Source organism: Daphnia pulicaria, chromosome 3, assembly GCF_021234035.1.
Source record: "Daphnia pulicaria isolate SC F1-1A chromosome 3, SC_F0-13Bv2, whole genome shotgun sequence".
In the NCBI taxonomy this organism is placed as follows: Eukaryota; Metazoa; Arthropoda; class Branchiopoda; order Diplostraca; family Daphniidae; genus Daphnia; species Daphnia pulicaria.
This window is the reverse complement of record NC_060915.1, coordinates 12,448,037-12,467,399: the sequence shown is the minus strand read 5'-3', so window position 1 is coordinate 12,467,399 and position 19,363 is coordinate 12,448,037. Positions and strand designations below refer to the sequence as shown.

Genomic DNA, 19,363 nt, shown 5'->3' with positions numbered 1-19,363 from the left:
TGCGTGATTCGGCGTGTGCACCGTATTGCAAACGTGAAAGCGGAATTTCGTCATTGCGTTTCAGTTTCACAAAGGCGATGTTCTTTAATGTTTTGAGTGTAAACAACATTTGTCGTGTTACCGTGGTAGTTGCAACTTGCAATTGCTTTTTACCCCAAGTTTAACTGTAAGTGAATGTGACAAATCTGTAAACGGGTCGCCGATATATAAAATTTTGAGAGAGATTTAGGTTTGTTTTCTCAAGGCCACCTGACGAGCCACCAGCTAGAGTATAGTCAGTGACGTCAGAGGAAGTCAACGGCATTTATAAACATTCGTTGACGGTATGGTTTGACTCCCATCACTGTATGTTCATAAAAACAAATTTTTTTAGAGCTATTAGAGATTTAATTAACCTTACGGTTGCTCCCTATTTTATAGAATGCCAAACGTTATAAAAATAAATCAAAAATGTCTGATGCCATCCATGAGGAAGTGACGCAAGAGAATGAGTCATCAGCTGGGATCGCAGGCGATTTGGTGGTTAATTCACCGTCGGCAGATGAGATGCCACCTGTGAGCGAGAAAGGATCCGATGCGGGACAAGGTAACAGGTTTCAATCAAAACTTTTGATGTTGTTTTGTATCCGCGCAATCAACGCGGGGTACAAATTCTATTTGGGCACGGAACTCTTTGACCAAGGCAACAAGTTCGACGATGTTATTTTAAAATTTACAAAAGATGAAGACGCAGAAAATAAAGGAGAAAACTGGCCATATCAATACTTGCAAGCCAAGAGTCGACTGAATGAGAAAGAGAACAAAATAACAGCTGAAGACTTATTCGCTGTACCTACGAAAGAGCAAAAAAAAAGGGGGAAAATCAACATTGATTTCAGTCTACCAAAATATTTTCGTTCTTATCGTGAAATAATAAGAAGAGGAGACAAGATTGACAGTTGCATCATTTGCACAAATATTGATTTCAAAAATAAAAAAAGCCTTAAGGAAAATGGAATTGAAATAAAGGAAGTGCAAGTTACTGATCCCATTTTACAATTCGAAAAACTATCGGATGGCAAAAACCCAACTCGATGCAAATTAGCCATCAGCAAAGAAAAACCTGATACATTGCCTGACATATTGAAGGAAGAAACCACCTCAAAAATTCTAGCGAAAATGTTGTGGGGTAAACCTAAAACTGAAGCTGATAAGATTAATCTGAGCACAAATCATGAAACAATGCGAAATTATCACATTGCCTTGATAAATGAAAACGTAATCCATCCCGAGACAAAAAAATTTCACGAAGATTTCATTAATCGGCCTGATGAACTCACTGAAGGTGCCAAGGAATTGCTTAAACATTTGCTACAATTCAGTGAAAACGTTGAAAACTTGGAAAAAAGGATTTTCCAGTTTGATAACAATTTTGGCAAAAAGCCACTGGAGCCCAAAATATTTAATTATTCCCTCCCCACTGCTGTGAAGGACGAGGAAATCAAAGGATTCTTGGATAAGCTCGTCTTCGCAGTCAACACGCCCAACGAAGACGAATTGGATGACGTACTCAAAAGTGAAATGAGCATTTATTTCACCCTGCAAAGTACCGATCTTCAGTCAGCCTACGTCATGAACGAAATGGTAAACTGGTTCAAAAGGAAAGACAACATTTGGCTATCGTCACAAGAAGCAAGAACACTGTTTTTAGACAAAACGAAAAATATTATGGAATCGATACGTCTCAATGACTTATCAAACGATTATCAGGACCAGTTAAAGAAAGACCTGATGGGTTTAGAATTTAATAGAGATTCTATTCAAATTATGACTGAGAAATTGGAACTGTTATTCAAAGACACTTCAAACTCTGTTATTGTTATTGGATCAGAGTCGCCACAACACACGGCTGTCAAATTCATTGCTGCCATCAAAACGCTTCCCGATTTCAAATGTGACGACAGTTTCTTGGTGACGCCTTCGAAGCGTCTAAATGACGAAGTGGAAGCTAAAAAGTTTAAAAACTGTTTTGAATTGAATAAGGAGGATTCTCATAATCTACTCGTCGTCGTTTGTGATGGTGATGTAATATCTGCTAAAAATTGCACAGAATATGCCAGTATAATTCCGACTGGACGAACAGATAAAAAAATAAATAAAGTGGTTATCATATGTCTGGATAAATCTGCCATAATAACCGATGAAATCAAATTTACTGAGCTAACTTATGAGTACAAGATAAAAATCATGTCTCAAAAAGTTTCTTTTCAGCTCAAAAAAGATTTGGGACAACAGGAAATGGAAAAAAATTTAATAACGGTGGGAGATTTGATTGGTGACAAACCAGAAGAGGTAATCGATATCAATTCAATAAAGGAGTTGATGCAATTTGGAGGAAAATTAATTATACCTTCATTCGATGACACAACTCATTTTGATGAGCAAATGTACATCCAGCGAAAGTTGAAATTTCCTTTCTAGGGTAAAACAACGAATTCCGGACAGCATCTCGGATACGCGAATGCCGGACAAAAAAGTCGATTTTTTCAATTTACAGTTATAAAAAAACGACGAAATATTAACGAAAACTAATGAATGAATTTCAAAATATGACAGGGGATACACAGTTGAGCCAAAGGGCATCTAAAAATACGCTGTATTAATTGAGTTATCATGAAATGAAATTTCTCAATTTTTCTATACGGCTGACAACTTTGGCTCTGTGTTGTCAGTTAGTAAACATATTTTACGGGGTAAGGAATTTCTAAGGTTAAAACAAGAAAAATCCCTTAACTAATTATATCAATCGATAGAGAATTGAAAGATCTACAATATTATATAAGGTTTTGTCGTTATTTTTAAGAATTTTCTTAAATATCGATGAAAATAGAAAACAGGCCAAAATGCGAATGTCGGACAGCTGACGCGAATTCCGGACAGAAAATTTTGAAAAATTTCGATTTTCTGTTTTTTAATATGTCTATACATCAATCGACGCAGAATTGTAAGGCGAATCGATTGATGTGCAATGTTTATAAGTTTTTTTGTAGAGTTTTTCCATTATTAAAAAAAAAAGATTTGAGCGACAAGAGGATCGAATCTTAGCAGATCCAAAAAAGCTGTCGTCATAATTTTTCTTTCCCGTTCCACTTGTTTATCAATATTTTTATAAGGCGTAATAATTCAGTAATTTTAGTGAAAAAATTTTTGAAAAAAATCGAGCAGTTAGTTTTATAATGACTACCATTCCCCAAAATGGTGTATCTTTCGTCCGGAATGTTTCTTATTGTAAAATAATTAAAGTCTTTGTGATTTTTAATTTAATTCCCATGCCCGTAACCCCATTTTGCTTGAAATTCCCCCAAAAATGTTCGAAGGGCGTAAATTTTTTTTCAAAATCACTTATATGTAGCGTCAGTCTTGCTCCCATAAGGAGCCATGATGCGAATTCCGGACAGACTACATAGTCCGCTCGCTAATCGATCTTTATAGTTTTAGACAAGTATCGTTATGGCAGTGTGGGTTAAGGTCCGCTTGTAAACGTGAAGGTTGAACGTTCAAATCTCATAACTGCAATAACGTTAAAATTAAATAGCGTGATGGTAACAGTTAAGATTATTTTACTTATTTCAATAATTGTTACAATTATGTATTATTGAATATATTTATGGTTGAAGTAGAAGCCATTATTACGTATGAACCTAGCTGATGTCCATATTATTTTTGTTTCAATATGTCTGTTGCTTGCTTTGCATTTCTAATTGCATGTACGACTAAAAGATTTTACTAAATCTTTTAATGAAGATTTACCCTTTGCAGGTATCGAACGTCAGTCCTTCCGCATGGTAGGCAGATGTTATACCGCCGTGCTATATTGTTAAAGATACTACGGATAAAGAGTAATGCAGTGTTAGTCATATTTTTTCCGTCTGCTGTCCAGAATTCGCATCAAGGGCTTTATGGGGAAAGAACCTTCATTAATTAGACGAATTATATTAACGTCATGTTACCATTATGCAGCTAGACATAAAGAGGACTTAATTCTACATTTATTGATACCAATTTTTCTATAAAAATCTTAACTTAGAAATTCTAAGAAAATTTTCAAATTTCGGTGGTTTTCGGACATTCGCGTCACGTATGGGCGACTTTCTACTTTAATTTCTCCAGAATTCCAATACGGATTTCAATTTCGTTTTTTGTTTTAGAATTCTAGGCCTATTTGTTCTTGTGAAATTTAGTAAACGAAAGGGATTTTCAAAATATTTATTTTATGTTGTTAAGTCGTTTTGATCCCAGGTCGAAAAGTCTTGGCAGACGAAAACAGTTTTTGACAGCTCAATGTTTTGATTTTTTTAATCGAAATATCTCAAAATACTTTCATTGCACTGTACTATATGTCTTAAGCAATTTTACTAAGAATTAAAAACTGCATCGATTGATATAATTAGTTTTTAAAAATATTTCTGTCCGGAATTCGAAAAAATGTCCGGGGCATTCGCGTTTTGTCCGGAAATTCGCATTTCGGGTTTACACACAAACGCCATAAGTCGGATCGCTGTCCGGCATTCGCTGTTTTACCCTACGATAAGTTTGAGGATGAAATTGCGAAGCGACTGGACTGCAGTGTAACTCAACTGCGGGGGGAATGCAGAATTCGACAGGATGGCCACATCGAATGGCTCGTTGAAGCCAAACGCAAAAAAGAAATATGGGATAAAATTCTAGATGTTGCAAATCAATCGTCGTCATTAAATGAAATTCACGAAGATGATCGTTTAATCCCTTTAAAGGAGTATGAGAAGGAAAAGTCAATTGTCATCATATCTGGAGTAGCAGGAACCGGAAAATCCACAATTCTTTCTCACTGCTATCAACAAATAAAACAAGCAAAACCGGACCACTGGGTAATCAGAATTAATTTAGTGGATCACTACGAAGCAATTCTGAAACAAGATAATATTACGCTTTCGAATGCTGTCGACATTTTTATCAATGAGCTACACGTCGTCGATGAAAAAAGTTCATTTTCCCGCTCGTTATTAAGAAATCGGTTGGAGACAGGAGAACGAATCGTTGTCATGTTTGATGGGTTCGATGAAATCAACGACTTGTGTCAAGATAAAGCGATTGAATTGATGAAGGCCATCACTAAAGACAAATCGATCCAACTTTATGTGACAACCCGACCCCACATGCTCGACAAACTGCAATTCCAATTGTCTCAATTGTCTTACAGTTTGGAAAATTTTGACAGAAACGACCAAATTAATTTCTTGACTAAATATTGGGAGAAAAAACTGGATTTGATTGGAGATACAAATAGCCCAATTCAACAATTCGCTGAATCCTTAATTGATCGGGTATCGGAAACTTTAAAAGATAAAGAAAGTTCTTTCATTGGAATCCCATTGCAATGTCGGATCTTAGCCGAATGTTTCCAGCCCGATTTTTCAGTGATGGAGGAAAACTATGATAAATGTCGAGTGAAAACACTCATAGCCGATCTACTTGATGGTCAGAGATTCGATTTGGCTAATTTGTACCGTCGTTTAATGGAAACAAAACGTCGGGTCTTTCTCGAAGAAAAGGCTAAAATACCGTCGTCGTCAGTTCGAAACGACATTGTGGTCGACGCCATTAATCATTTGATGCAAGATGTTGAGGGTCATCTGACAAAATTATCCATTGAAACTATAGTCACAAATCAGAAGCACTTGGAAATATTGTTGTCACATCAGTCATTGCAACTGCGGTTAGTTGACGAAAATAAAATCGCTTCAAACAGCCTGAAATTCGGATTGACATTCAAAAGCGGAGATGAATCAAAGGTTCAATTCTTGCACCGGACATACGCCGAATATTTATTCGCCAGATATTTGTACGAAGGGTTTCTTCTCGATGAGAAACGACACAACAAATTACTAGAAAATGAATCCATTCGAATGTTAATCCTGAAAAAAATCCTGGCAACATGGGAGTACCATGGCGTCCAAGTGTTTTTTAATAGCATGCTGAAAGATTTAGTCGACGACAACGAAGAGTGGCGAAATAGAATTGACAACCGTAATTTACCAGAAAGAATTAAAAAATTTACGGAAAATATTTACAGTCGATTTCTTTGTCAAAAATTACCTCCACAGGAATCTGTTACAAGGGATTCAGGGGGTTATTCATTCACAACAATAGCTCATCAACGGTTCGACAGCGAAAACGCACTTCATTTTTCGCTTTTGACAGGCAATACAACAATATTCACGTTTTTGTGCGATTGCCTTGATGCAACTTTGGATAAAAAACAAATCCAAAACGTAATGATGAAATCTTTCATGCAGGAAGGAAGCTATTTTTCATTTGCTTTTTTTCGTAAGACCAAAAGCAAACTATTTAAACGATTTATCAATTACTTGGACAGCGAGGCTGATAAAGTGATGTCAACGCTTACAGCTTTCAGTTGTCTTAGGTTGCCTCCAAGTGATTTAGAATATTCTCAATGGAATGGAGAGGAACAACAAGAAACTGTGTACCACTTGTTGCAGTTTATGAAAAATCAACGCGAGGCTTTCGACAAGTATTTCAGTCCCAATATAGAGTTTACAACAGAGCGCATGTTAACCTTTTTAATTTTCAACGAAAATTACGAAAGTAATTTGAAAATCTTTTTAGGATTATTGTCTCAATCGACGGCCTGTTCTGACGATTTCCGATTTGCGAATTTCCTGGAGAAAGCCTTCTGTTCCAAAAAACATTTTATAAGTGGCCGAATCGAAAAAGTATTAATTACCTTACGAGAGCTTAATAGACAAAATCTACTGACTCAACTTTATGGCATAGTTCTGGCAAAAGAACCGGAATCTTTTCGAAATATTTATCAGCCGCTGCCGCTAGAAAGAGACTCCATGGGAAAAGACGTGACAGGAACGGATCTGAAAATACTGATGAAACGAGATTCTTATCGCATGACTCGCCTTCACCGAGCAGCTTACTACGGAAACACGAAAGCAGTCGAGGAAATGTTGGGAACAATTCGCCGAAATTTGACTCATCCGGAGCACAAAAGTGTAGCCGATAAAATAATAAATGAAATCATTGCTAGGGATGAATATGGATTTACGCCGTTTTACGTGGCGGCTGTCCGTGGTCAAGAGGAAATCTGTTACAAGATGCTGACCTTCTTAAAACAAGTTCTTCCCGGCGACATACTAGAAAAATATTGGACAGACACAAATGGATTCGTGCGCCGTGGGCTTTCCGACTCAATTGATTCTGAAAACATTCAAATGTTGCAATTGATTCTGATAGTGGTCAAGAAAGTACTGGGGCAAAAAGAACTAATCCGAGTTATTAGTTTTCACCGTTGGTCGAATTCTGTTTTCGTCAAATGCCAAACGGAAGAATTATTCAACGCAATGGCAAAGGTCGTCGTGATGGGAGACGACAATGTGAAGGATTACACAGATTTGTACGACTTGGTTTTTCACAATCATGACACATTAGAATCCCTCAAGTATATCGACGTCGAAAATCTTCAAGGATTGTTGTTACAAAAAGGAGTAGACAATTTTACGAGACGCCATCAGGATAACGTAAGGTTGACTCATATTGGTGTTCCCCTGTTATCAAGTCAACTATTAGAACATTTCACAAAGAATCAACTCGAACAGTTTGTTGAAACTATTATTTCCAAAAACAATTTTACAAAAATTGGAGGAATATCGCCGGGTATCGTCGAATCTGTTGATTTAAATGACCCAACTAAGGTGGAATCAATCACCTGTAATTTTACAAATATGGGATGGAATAGAGAAGACTTGGAGTTTCACGACGATGGTAACGGCTTTACCAGTATTTTCATCAAAGAACGGCTAGTGCCGAGAAATAGCTATTGGAGAGATTTTATTATATCGGCAGCGCGCGCAAATTTCTCTCACTCTGAAGACGGATTCGGATATCTTGATGGAGTCTTTCGCATTTTCGATTGTTTGAAACGTGTGAATGACAGCTTTCGGAAAAAGCTTTTACTTCACGAAGACGACAACGGTTTTATCGTGATTTGTTTGTCACTAGATGTTGTGAAACGAATGTTAACACATTTGTCGAAAGAAAGCCAAGAGGAAGTGAAACAGCAGTGGAAGGATAACGCACCTTCCATCGAAACGTTTTTCCCGTTGACTATGGAACAACCTAATAATGATGACATCATGTCGACAGCGCGCAGATGGACTAATGTCTTGCGGTTTTATTTACATTACGGAAGTGAAGTTCAACTAGAGGAATTCGTCAAGACAATCACGTTCTTACGTAACATAGGCGTAGAACGACGTAGCGTATGGAGTTACATATTTGAACATTGTCACAAAGAAGAAAAGATAAAAGAAATATTGAAACTCGTGTCGGCGAAAGCTGATATTTTAGGTCAGGACTCCGTGCAAACAATGTTGTTTCACCAAATGAATGAGATTCCATTACTATTCAAAGCTGTGCTGTGGGGATCAGATATCGAAGCCTGGCTGGAAATTTTGCCAAAAGAAATCAGAGAAGAGATCCAACAATTTATGAAAATAAACGCACCCGAGTTCGCCCGAGTTAATTGATCAAGCGTTTCAAAAACCCCAAACCCATCTCAAGATATTTGATTCGCAACATTATTACAACAGATTGAATACCTTGATATCTTTCCTCAATTACAGTAACGATATTCAACTTCAACAATTTGTTCAGAACATGACATCATTCGATTTAATTATTCCCATGAAACCTACCAGAAAAAAATTTACCCAAAAAAACTATTGTCTGGTCCCATTCAACAGAAAAAGGTTAGCATATGGGCTGAGCTATTAACCCACGCATGCCATGATCGCAATACGGACGACATTGCAAGAATGGACAAGTTCTTGAAATGCCTGTCAGAGAAACTGGGCTCGACTGCCGTTAAAGAATTGGTGCTCCATAACGACGGAGAAAGACCCGTCATATTTTATCCTGTAATGAGAGGAGAGGAAAGGGTGATGGAGAAAATGCTCAACTATTTGACCGTCAAAGATCGAAAACAAGTTCAGCGCCAAGTCGATCAGTTCTTGGAAGAAACTTGCAAGACAGACGTATCTCTTTTATTACTAGGACCTGAAATAATGACAAAGACTAACTGGGTGGCTGTGTACTAACTAAATTATCCTTATCAGATGTTTTCATTTTTTTCTTTTGTATTCACGCCCGACCTGGAAGCCCATTTTCGTGTGAAATATTTGTTTTAAACATCTTCCTAATACAATTTCAAATATCCGCTGCAAGCAGATGTGTTACCTAACTGGCAACTAATCCAACCCCATTCAGCGTAAAAGATACTTGAAATACGGACCACCCGAGCCATAGCAATTGCAAGCCTGAGAAATTCAAGCATATTTATGAGCTTAATCAAGCAACGCGAGCTATACATACAGTTGCAGAGAACCACAGTAAGATAAAACGGGTTTTTCTGCACGAACAATAACAACAGGCTATTCGTGGGTTCAGTAAGGGCTAGATTAAAAGGTACAATAGGGGAGTTTTATTCACGACCTCAGCTTTTCCCTATTTTCCAAGTTGAAAAGTAAAAGATGACTCACAAAAAAGACAGAATTAATCCTAATGCGATTACAGTCGTGTTTTTTTTGCCCTTAGCCCACAGTTTTGACACGGTCCCGATGTGTCGAAACTATGCTGACCCAAAGGAACGAGAAAAAAAAGAAAAAAGATTTTCTCTCACAAAAAGACGCAACCAAAATAAAGGGAAAATAATTCAAATTTCCCCTACCTTTTAACCTGGGAAAAACAGCCAGGCATCTCCAATTCCTCCAGCCACAGAAAAGTTTCTAAATACGCCATACACGGGATAGAAGTAAGGGGGTCCTCGTGAATACACCCACATTCACATGGGCGTACACGAGGAAAGAGATGGGATTTAAAGGAGGGGAAGAAGAGATGAATCGCCCGACGTCGATGGATCCTTCAATGAAAGGAAACAGGACGATGTTTTATCTACTTTTTAGAAAGTCAAAATAAATGTTATGCACAATATTATAGGAAAAATAAAATTGAGGTGTTGGGTATACATCAATTCATTTTTGTACGAAGAATATCAAGTGTTTTATGTCTAAAGCCACTGTACATACACCTAGACCTACCCAAGGCATGCACATTTAAATACACAAACAAATGAATTCAGCAATAACATTATTACAAAATTAATATTACCTGGTATCTATGAAGATGGGACATTGGGACTGTTGCCGATGACGAGTGGATACCAGTACAAAGCGAAACTTGCATTTGTTGTTCTTGTTGATGATGGCTGGCTCAGGATTCAAATCTGCACAAAGAAGGAAAAGCGAAACATGAACTTGATTGTAAACAAACTAAATGGCAAATGCATGAGGGAGCTTTACAGAAGTGCTAATCAGGAAGCAAATTATTGTAGTCAACCTTTCATTACAGCCCTAATAATCATGCTATTGAAATTCTTAGTTTTTAAAGTTATTAGCCTGCTCAATAGCAGCACCTATAGGTATGATGATGGAAAAGATGGAAGAGTTTGGGAGACTCAGACACGACACGACGATCACATTTTTGTCATTTAATTTGTTGTTCTATTTTTCGTGTAAGAATGCACCGTTGCCAAATTTAAATTCTATCCCCTCTCAGCCTTCCCGCTAAATTTAAAACAAAAATGTTGCATCCATAGACAAGAGGAGACTCGGTAAAAATTATAGGCCTAGATTATTAAATAGGAGAAGACCTCAGTTGTTGCCTTGTTCCCCTTTTTTCTTTTATTATAACAATTTTAAAGGCACACAAGAACACCAGCCAAAATTATCTTTATCCAAAATAATGCGATACTATGGTTTCTCATTTTACAAGTATCTGTTTATAGAACCGTAGGAAAGAAACTGATTTTGCGATGGTAACAAACGTACGAAATCGAAAGTTAAAAATAATATTGGGAAAGTGGGATGTCTCCCTAATAAGCAACACCGTCGCGGATGACCGCATTGGCCGCAAATCAGTCTCATTCAGCAGCTGTGACCATGGTTGTAGATATAATGGTTCCCACTGTCTGTGTTATAAGGTCCCATAAGAAAAAAATTGAAAGTTCTCCGTCAATGATCTTTCCTCAGGGCATGGTTACTACGAAAGTGCTGCCATCTGCCCACACAATCTCTAACTGAATGGCTTACTGCAGAAACGAAGAATTCACGTTTTAATGGCGGAAATGCAGATTAATGTAAAATGACACGCAAACCATGTTTCGTTTTTAATTGTAAATCTTCTTATAACAAAGAAAATGAAAGTCTTGCGTTTTTCCATCCATCGAAGTTGTGTCTAAATTCCTGGCAGGAAATTATTAAAAAGCCAGGACTCACTTGCCAGTCCAGAATTTGCAGTATTCATTTTGAAGAGAACGACATACTCAAAGGGAGAGAAATTCAAGGCGTGTTTTACAGTTATCCGAAATGGAAATTAAAATCAGGTGCTCGGCCCAGTAAATTGCTAGGTATTCTCAAATTTTAATTATCCATGACAATGTTAAGTTATACTAATACTGCTAATTCTGTATGTTTCTAACAGGAAATGATGTCAGCGTACTCGAAAGACCTGCTGCAAAGAAGTATGTTCACAGTGATAGGTTTAAGTCACCATATCGAAATATAACAGCAAAGTCTAAAGCTGCTAATCCTAAGCTGCAGTTGGACAATCAATCATTTTTGTCGAATAACAACACCAATGTATTGATCCCATCACATGCAAAGAAGTCAACGTCAAATAGCATAGGTAAATTAAAAACTAAGTGTAATAAGATATTTTTTAAAAACATGACATGTTATGTTACAGCTATACACCAACTTGACGCTGAAAAAGGAAAAGTAAATGATATGGAAGCAGCTGAACCTGTGGCATTACCATGTGTAACAACAGAAGACATGTTCCAGGAACCTACTTCTGATACACTCCTACACATTCCACCTGAAAAAGAACTACAATCTGAATCTGAATCTCAATTGAGAGTAGAATTTGAACCAAATGATATAGAAGCAGCTGAACCTGTGGCATTACCATGTGTAACAACAGAAGACATGTTCCAGGAACCTACTACTGAAACACTCCTACACATTCCACCTGAAAAAGAAATGGCATCTGAATCTGAATCTCAATTGAGAGTAGAATTTGAACCAAATGATATGGAAGTGGATGAACTGATTGGAGCACCGGGTGAAATGACAGAAGAAATGTTACAAGAAAATTCAGAACAAACAGCACGGGAGACAGAAATGGAAGGATACCTTGACCCAGCTACATACACTGATGTTATTGCGAGAGTCAAACTACCTTCCTCTTCGTGGATGTGGCAAGAAGATAAGGTTAACAAAACCCTCGTGTGTTTCAGTCATTCATTTTCTCCAGATCGCAAAATTGTAATAAAAACAATCTCAGTTGTCTCCATGAATAAGGTGGAATTGTTCCTCAATGGAAAACAAATGTAAATTGTATGTATGTTAATACACATTACAAGTTATAAATTGAACCAATGAAATCTATTGTTATCATCTGAAATTAATCTTAATTAGAAAATCGTCAATCAATCTGTTTAACGGATGCGCAAAGCCGCAAAGTACGCATAGCTCTGATTTGTTTACGAGGGACTTAGAAAATTTCTGTGTTGTTTCAGTGTCAGCTTCCACCCTTCCAACACCAGGTCGCGGGGCTGTCGCAGTAACCAAAGATCACAAAAAAATCAGCTGCCTTATGGGACCTTATAACACAGACAGTGGGAACCATTATATCAACAACCATGGCTGTGACCATCTTTCTAATTTAACAAGCTTTAAAAAAAAATTGGGAAGGAAAACTTTGATACTACCGAGCGATTAGTGCAAATATAGAAAGAACGAGATTGTGGCCGGTTATTTAAACTTCCATCACGAACGCTAGATGTCGTGAGTCTACACAACACTTGTTGTCGTGACGCGACTTCACAGAACTCGTGAAAAAAACCGAGTTCGGCGGGCCCTTCTGTTCTTTTCCATTAGAGGCTCGCATTTGACAGGAACAACAACGCAACGCCAGAGCAGTCTCACTTTGTTTTGTTCAAACACAACAGATACACACAATTTACAACGCGTATAATTCAGTGATAGTTTAGTTTAGAGTGTTTAGCTGACGTGGTGTGTTATTTCGGATTGTCAGTTACTTCTAGAGTCCAGAACATTAAACTGAAAGTCGTTCTTCAATAAGTAGGTCAGTTATGGCTGAGCAGCGAGACTCTGTTGATGCAACAATTGCTCCTCTACAGGGTGAGGTTGAGGCTCTCCCCCTCGGGACTTTGGTACCGCCGAAAATAACGAACGCCAACAGACCGATTCACGGCAGTTTGTTTCAGTTTAAATTGACAGAGATCGCCCTGATACGAGGCATAGGCGGTGGGTTCCCATTCCATTTGGGCACGGAAATTCAAGAGTTTGGGAAATTCGATGACTTGGTTTTCAAGTATCAAGTGACGACAGGCGATCAACGTCAACAGTGGCGCTACAAATTTGTACAGGCCAAGCACAAGTTGGACGAAGGCAACTGTATTCGACTCTTATATATTTTGTTTCTAATTCAAATTGTTCTTTTTAAATCCTTCAGCACCACCGCAGATCCTCAAGTCGCAGTCGCTGATTCCTTTCCCGCGGGTGGGCCGATCGCGATCCTCGTTCATCGCCAACGCCGTCGGAAGTGCCAGGAGCGGCGGAGCGGGAAATCCCATGATGATGAGTTCCAGAAGCAACGCCAACGTCAAAAGCCCCAACAACTGGATGATGGTGGGTTTATAAAAGAGCTTGAATGAATTGAATTAATTGCGGTCCATTTTCAATCGTCAAAAAAAGTTGATGTTTCTCTACTACGCACAAAAAAAGAATAACGCAGACATCAAACGACACTTGATCCCGTTCCCGAGGGTCGGCAAACGCCAGAATCTCATCCCGTTTCCCAGGGTGGGACGGGCCGGATATTACCAGCCTGGATTCTTCCCCAGCACCGACGACGAGGAAAGCCAGGCCAGCATCCAGCAGCAATTCGCCCTGTCGTCCGAAGAGTCCCAGGCCTCCGCTCCGTCATCTTTCCTCCTGTCTGGCAGCGATATTTTAGGTAACAAATCACGTAATAATTGAGCAGACGACGATCGCGTGCTCACAATTGTACCTCTTTCGTCCAAAGCAGGGGCTTTGAATAATGGGCGATCCAATAGCGACGAAAGGACCGCCGTATTCATCCCTCGTCGATGGATGACCAACAGCCAAGAATCGGAGGAATAATAAAAGAGTTACGTACACACAGTCACTTTCTATTTATAAACACATACAGGTCACCTCTGCTGTATGGGCTTATATCTGACTAAAACTCATTTCAACAATATCATATACGATGCATTCCGCAGCAGCTGATCTCTAAATGTTATATCCAAAAATCAAAGTCAAGTGTTAAAAATTCTTTTACTCTCTCAAAAATATCTGCTATATAACCAAAAGTTACTAACTTAGTCAATGGTTGCGTCACCCCTTGGTAATGGGGGTCGAAAGAAAAGAGATATATTTCCTCCTATCGCCATCTCCAATCAAAATTTTACGCAGTCTGAAAAAGGGCTACAAAAACAAACAAAATAACATATTTATTTTGACAATTGTATCGTGAACCAAAAATTAAACCCCACCCAAAAAAAGAAGAATTTTCGGAGAACGGTAGAAACATTTTTTAATTTTTAAAATTTGAATATACTGTCGTGTGCAAGAAACAGGTGTGTCGTTTCAATGTTATCAATGGGGGAAAGGTTATATAATTTCGATATTTATTTGATCTGCAGTGTCAACACTCATTGGCTCAGCTCTGCTGTTGTAAGAAAATAAAATTTAAAAGCTTATTGAAAACTCCAAAAAATGTGTAATACAAAAGAATCTAAATTATTCCATTTGTAGTCGTTTTCAAATGTTAAAAGAGTTTTAGGTATATTTAATTGACGACGGAAGAAAACAAATTAAATTTTCAGCATCTTGTCTTGGAATTGGACAAAAGTGAATTAAGAGTATTTAAAAATAATAGTCTTTTAATGGATATAAAAGGAAAACAAGGGAAATCTGTTTGATGAGTGTCATGGGAACCAGAAAAACAGAGCAAGTGACGTGTGGTTCGTGTTGGTCTTTTGTGGGTAGCACGTCTAAATAAATGAAAAGATTCGATGCATATTCATTGGTTTCGTCATCATCCTCTGGCCTTCGGGATAGTTCCAAACTATCCAATTTGGCGTCCAAAAAAACTCCATTTTCGCCCACGAATTCGTTGGAATGAAAAGAAGAAATAAGAGGAAACGCCATCACGCAACACAAACAGTGCGTATGTGAACTTTATAAAATAATCATAACTCAACCACGAATAGGTACACCGTCTCGAATTGTCTCTCTATTGGATCAATGTCTAGACAACAGCACATCAGCGGATTCGGAATGAGCAGGAGGATATAGTTTTCATGACTTGACAATAAATCTAAATTAGATTCCAACTTTAGTTTCTTGTTGGATTCACAGAAAAGCCAATCGAGAGAGGGTATAGCCGAAGGACGATTGATATATCTGTTTCAATTTGAACTGATGTAGCAATTATTTTGACATGTGCAACATCTCTATGGTGTACGAATAAATTATCATGGGCTGTAAAAATTTTGCTATTAATACAGAGTACTGAATTACAGACTGGTGCCTAACTAGCTACTATGAGTTATGCAATAGACATAACGGGGAACGCGGGTAACAGGTACATTGTCTAAATTACGCATAAATGGACAAATCCAAATTTGGGTTTTGCTTCTATTTCATGGTAAGTGCAATTCCCCACCGATTCTTTGGTCTAAAGTCTAATGTTCAAAATTACTGACTGATGATCGTTGAGAAAAATTTATTCGAATGTCCTGTATGATGAAGTGTCGCCAATTAATAAGCTACAAAATCTTATTACACAGGAAATCATGTCACATAAATCGAAAATTTTGAAGTGAACTATTTGAAAAATACAGTCGCGGCTGAAAGTTTCTATACGTGTAGCTCAAAAATACGCCTTTTTACTGTGTATTGGCGGATGGTGTTAGCCTATGGTAGAGGTTGAGCTACCTTATTTGCTCGTTTCTTTATTTTTTACCGCCCTTCTTTACTTAACTCTTCCTCTTAACATCGATTACTAATTTACCCGCGATAACGCAAACTTAACGCAATCCTATTGCCTAATGCTAAAATGACACCAATCGATGCAGAAATTGTCACAGCAACAACCTGATCAATCCCCTGTCATATCACCCTTTAATTTAAGAGCTATTGCTCGAATATTGGGCATTGATGCAACTGTCTGATTATCGGCCACGGTTACCCATAGTTTAGAAAGCCGCGCCAACAAATCATTGTCGGAGGTGTAAGGGGGTAGGGGGTAAAACTTGAGAAAATCGAGCAAATAAGGTAACTCAACCTCTACCATAGGCTGACACCATCCGCCAATACACAGTAAAAAGGCGTATTTTTGAGCTACACGTATAGAAACTTTCAGCCGCGACTGTATACTCGGTTATCCAATAAACGAAAAAGCATCAAAGTGTTTAAAGGATTCATAAAATATAAGGCGAGAATGAACTGAGCAAAATTGTCATTCATGTAGACGTAGACATATTTCTATCGATTGCAAGGCTTTCAGTTTCTAAGGAAAATGAGGCGACCTCAACGGTATAAATAACCTAGTACGCACTGTACGTTCCATGACTAATTTTACGGGAAAATTAAATTGTATAATTAATTCACGAGTATATAATTTCTGCTTCCTATAGGCTATAGAATAGGCCTCTATTATGTCATAACTATTACTGCATACCTCGAAGCGGTATTCTATAGCTCTGCTATAGGTGACACATTCAGTCCCGCGTTTTGTTGCTAGAAGAGGTTTCGTATCCCTTGCGTGATTCGGCGTGTACACCGTATTGCAAACGTGGAAGCGCAATTTCGTCATTGTGTTTCAGTTTCGCCAGGCGATGTTCTTTACTGTTTTGTGTGTAAACAACATTTGTCGTGTTACCGTGATAGCTGCAACTTGTAAGTGATTTTTACCCGAGGTTTAATTAAGAAAACCTGACAAAGGTGTAGAAACTCTTACAAATCTAAAAAATTTTGGAACATATATCGGGCTGTCTTCTCAAGGCCACAGACGAGCACCCAGCTCCAGCTGTAGTCAGTGACGTCAGAAAAAGTAAACAGCATTTAAAAACATTCATTTACGGCATCGGTATGGTTGACTTCCATCAAAATGTTAATAAAAACAAATTTCAATAGTTATTAATAATTTACTTCACGTTACGGCGACTCCCTATTTTCTAGATCGCCAAACGTTCAGAAAAATAATACGAAAATGTCGAATGTTTTTCATGAGGAAGTGACGCAAGGGGATGAGTCATCGGCTGGGACAGCCAGTGCTTCGGACGTTGGATCGTTGCCGAAGGATAAGATGCCACCGGAGAGCGAGAAAGGATCCGACGCGGGACACGGTAACCGATTTCAATCAAAACTTTTAATGTTGTTTTGCATCCGCGCAATCAACGCCGGATACAAATTCTATTTGGGCAAGGAACTCTTTGATCAAGGCAACAAGTTCAAGAATTTGATTTTCAATTTTAAGAAAGATGAAAACGCGGGAAATGAAGGAGAAAACTGGCCGTATCAATATTTGCAAGGTTCACTCGCACACAAACTTTCTCTCACATTGTACAAACCGTTGTCCTATGAAATCCCTTCCGATAAGCAAAGTAAATGCAGCTGTATTCTACATAGCGTCACGTTCAGTTTGTCCGTTTAATACGTACGTTAGTGCAATCTAGTGGGTAAGCGATTATGGTAGTCGAAACTCTATCAGTCGCCTTTTTTATTTTTATTCTGTTAGTTCTCAAATTACATTCTGTTTGTTTGTTTATTATTTTGTTAGAGTGCAGATCAATGGCATCAGAATTTGAGAATGGTGAAGTAGCATCGCCGGTTGCCGAAAATGAAACTGTGCAATCCGGCATCTCGTCAACAGCCAACAAGGAGATAAGGAAAAAAAAGTTGATTGACAGTTCGCACGGTTTGAGGTTTGAATTGAAACTTTTGGCGCTTTTTTGTGTTCGGGGACTGGGTGCCGGTTACAAGTTTGAACTGAGTAAAGAAAAGGAGGAAGAAGGCGGGAAACTGGAAGATTTGATTTTCCGCTATGAAGTACCTGACGAGACATTAGAAGGCAAACACTGGCGGTATCGATACCTGCAGGCCAAACACAAAGAGAACGAAGGAGAGAAAATCACGGCAGATCACCTTCTCGATTATAACCACAAAGGAGATTTCAATTTAACGAAATATTTTCATTCTTTTTACAAGATAATAGCCAGGGGTGACGACATTCACGATTGCATAATCTGCACCAATATCGACTTCAACTTGGACAGTCTTCAGAAGGGTGGGATAGAACTGGTGTCCATTAATGATCAGCCGGAAGATATTTTAAAGTTCGATGCACCAGAGAAAACAGCCCGTTACAAACTCAAAATTAACAATAACGATTGGCACAGAAGGTTAAAGGAGGAATGGTCCCCCGTCCAACTGCTGGCAAAAGAACTAAAAGATTGCGCTACGAATAATAAAACGACACAAATTCGTACTGGAATGCTCAACAGCTACCACGTCGCTTTGGTCGAAGAAAACGTCATCGATTGTACCGCAAAGAAATTCCACCAGGATTTTGTGAGTGATGCCGGGAGTCTTTCAGAAGCTGCTAGAGAATTGCGTCAAACGCTCTGCGCATTGGGCGAAAACGACGATTGGAAAAACTGGAAATTTAAATTGAGCAACAATTTTGGGAAAGGCCAGTCCGCTGTAAAGAATCCACTACCACGAAAAATCACAAAGGAAGACGTCGACAATTTCTTTGATAAGTTGGTCTTTGTCGTCGACATGCCGCACGAAAAGAAATTCGAGGAAATTATAGAAACAAGAGACATGAGCAAATATTATCAACCGGACAAATGCAAAGCTCAAACGATTCGGATAGTTCATGAAGTGTCAAAAGAATTTTCAAATCAAGAACAAAACTTTTGGCTGAAAGCGGAAAAAGCCAAAAATATTTTGTTGGCTGATGTCACAAAAATGTCATTAGAATATCAAAGTCGATTGGAAAAAGAGATAAAATTCAACGACGACGTGATTAAAATGATGGTTTTCCAGTTAAGGCAGAAGTTGCTGGAGTCTGACGGAAGGAAAAAAGTCGAGCAGATTACTTCACTTTCACCGAAACACACGGCCGTCAAAGTCATTTC

General features: G+C 38.3%; 3 protein-coding genes and 1 long non-coding RNA gene across 9 annotated transcripts in view; 3 read left to right on the top strand and 1 right to left on the bottom strand.

Moving 5' to 3' along the window:
* LOC124328477 overlaps positions 1 to 9,265 on the top strand; it is a 48,622-nt gene extending 39,357 nt beyond the window's left edge. The window contains exons 3-4 of the mRNA XM_046787250.1: positions 421 to 2,456; positions 4,562 to 9,265. Of these exons, the coding sequence (XP_046643206.1) occupies positions 421 to 2,456; positions 4,562 to 8,573 (6,048 nt within the window). The 3' untranslated portion in view covers positions 8,574 to 9,265. The remainder of the gene's footprint in view (positions 1 to 420; positions 2,457 to 4,561) is intronic.
* A 153-nt stretch (positions 9,266 to 9,418) lies between these two features.
* LOC124328639 lies at positions 9,419 to 11,025 on the bottom strand. 2 transcript variants are annotated; one of them, XR_006916408.1, is made up of 3 exons: positions 10,517 to 11,025; positions 10,213 to 10,327; positions 9,419 to 9,996 (listed from the first exon to the last, which is right to left on the bottom strand). It is a non-coding gene; the product is annotated as an uncharacterized LOC124328639 (long non-coding RNA). The 2 variants fall into 2 exon arrangements; XR_006916409.1 differs by lacking the exon at positions 10,517 to 11,025 and adding an exon at positions 10,404 to 10,507.
* A 28-nt stretch (positions 11,026 to 11,053) lies between these two features.
* LOC124329459 lies at positions 11,054 to 12,497 on the top strand. Its single transcript, XM_046788519.1, has 4 exons — positions 11,054 to 11,509; positions 11,584 to 11,787; positions 11,848 to 12,036; positions 12,190 to 12,497. Exons 1-4 carry the CDS (start codon positions 11,245 to 11,247, stop codon positions 12,495 to 12,497), a joined length of 966 nt encoding a protein of 321 aa, XP_046644475.1. The 5' UTR covers positions 11,054 to 11,244.
* Positions 12,498 to 12,808: 311 nt separating this feature from the next.
* On the top strand, positions 12,809 to 14,957 carry LOC124328565. 5 transcript variants are annotated; one of them, XM_046787413.1, is made up of 5 exons: positions 12,809 to 13,178; positions 13,252 to 13,583; positions 13,642 to 13,817; positions 13,884 to 14,145; positions 14,215 to 14,957. In XM_046787413.1, exons 2-5 carry the CDS (start codon positions 13,259 to 13,261, stop codon positions 14,310 to 14,312), a joined length of 861 nt encoding a protein of 286 aa, XP_046643369.1. In that variant the 5' UTR covers positions 12,809 to 13,178; positions 13,252 to 13,258; the 3' UTR covers positions 14,313 to 14,957. The 5 variants fall into 5 exon arrangements, 3 of the variants coding, with proteins under 3 accessions (XP_046643369.1, XP_046643371.1, XP_046643370.1); XM_046787415.1 differs by having other exon boundaries at positions 12,812 to 13,583; positions 13,914 to 14,145; XM_046787414.1 differs by having other exon boundaries at positions 12,975 to 13,583; positions 14,218 to 14,957.
* Positions 14,958 to 19,363: the final 4,406 nt, after the last annotated feature.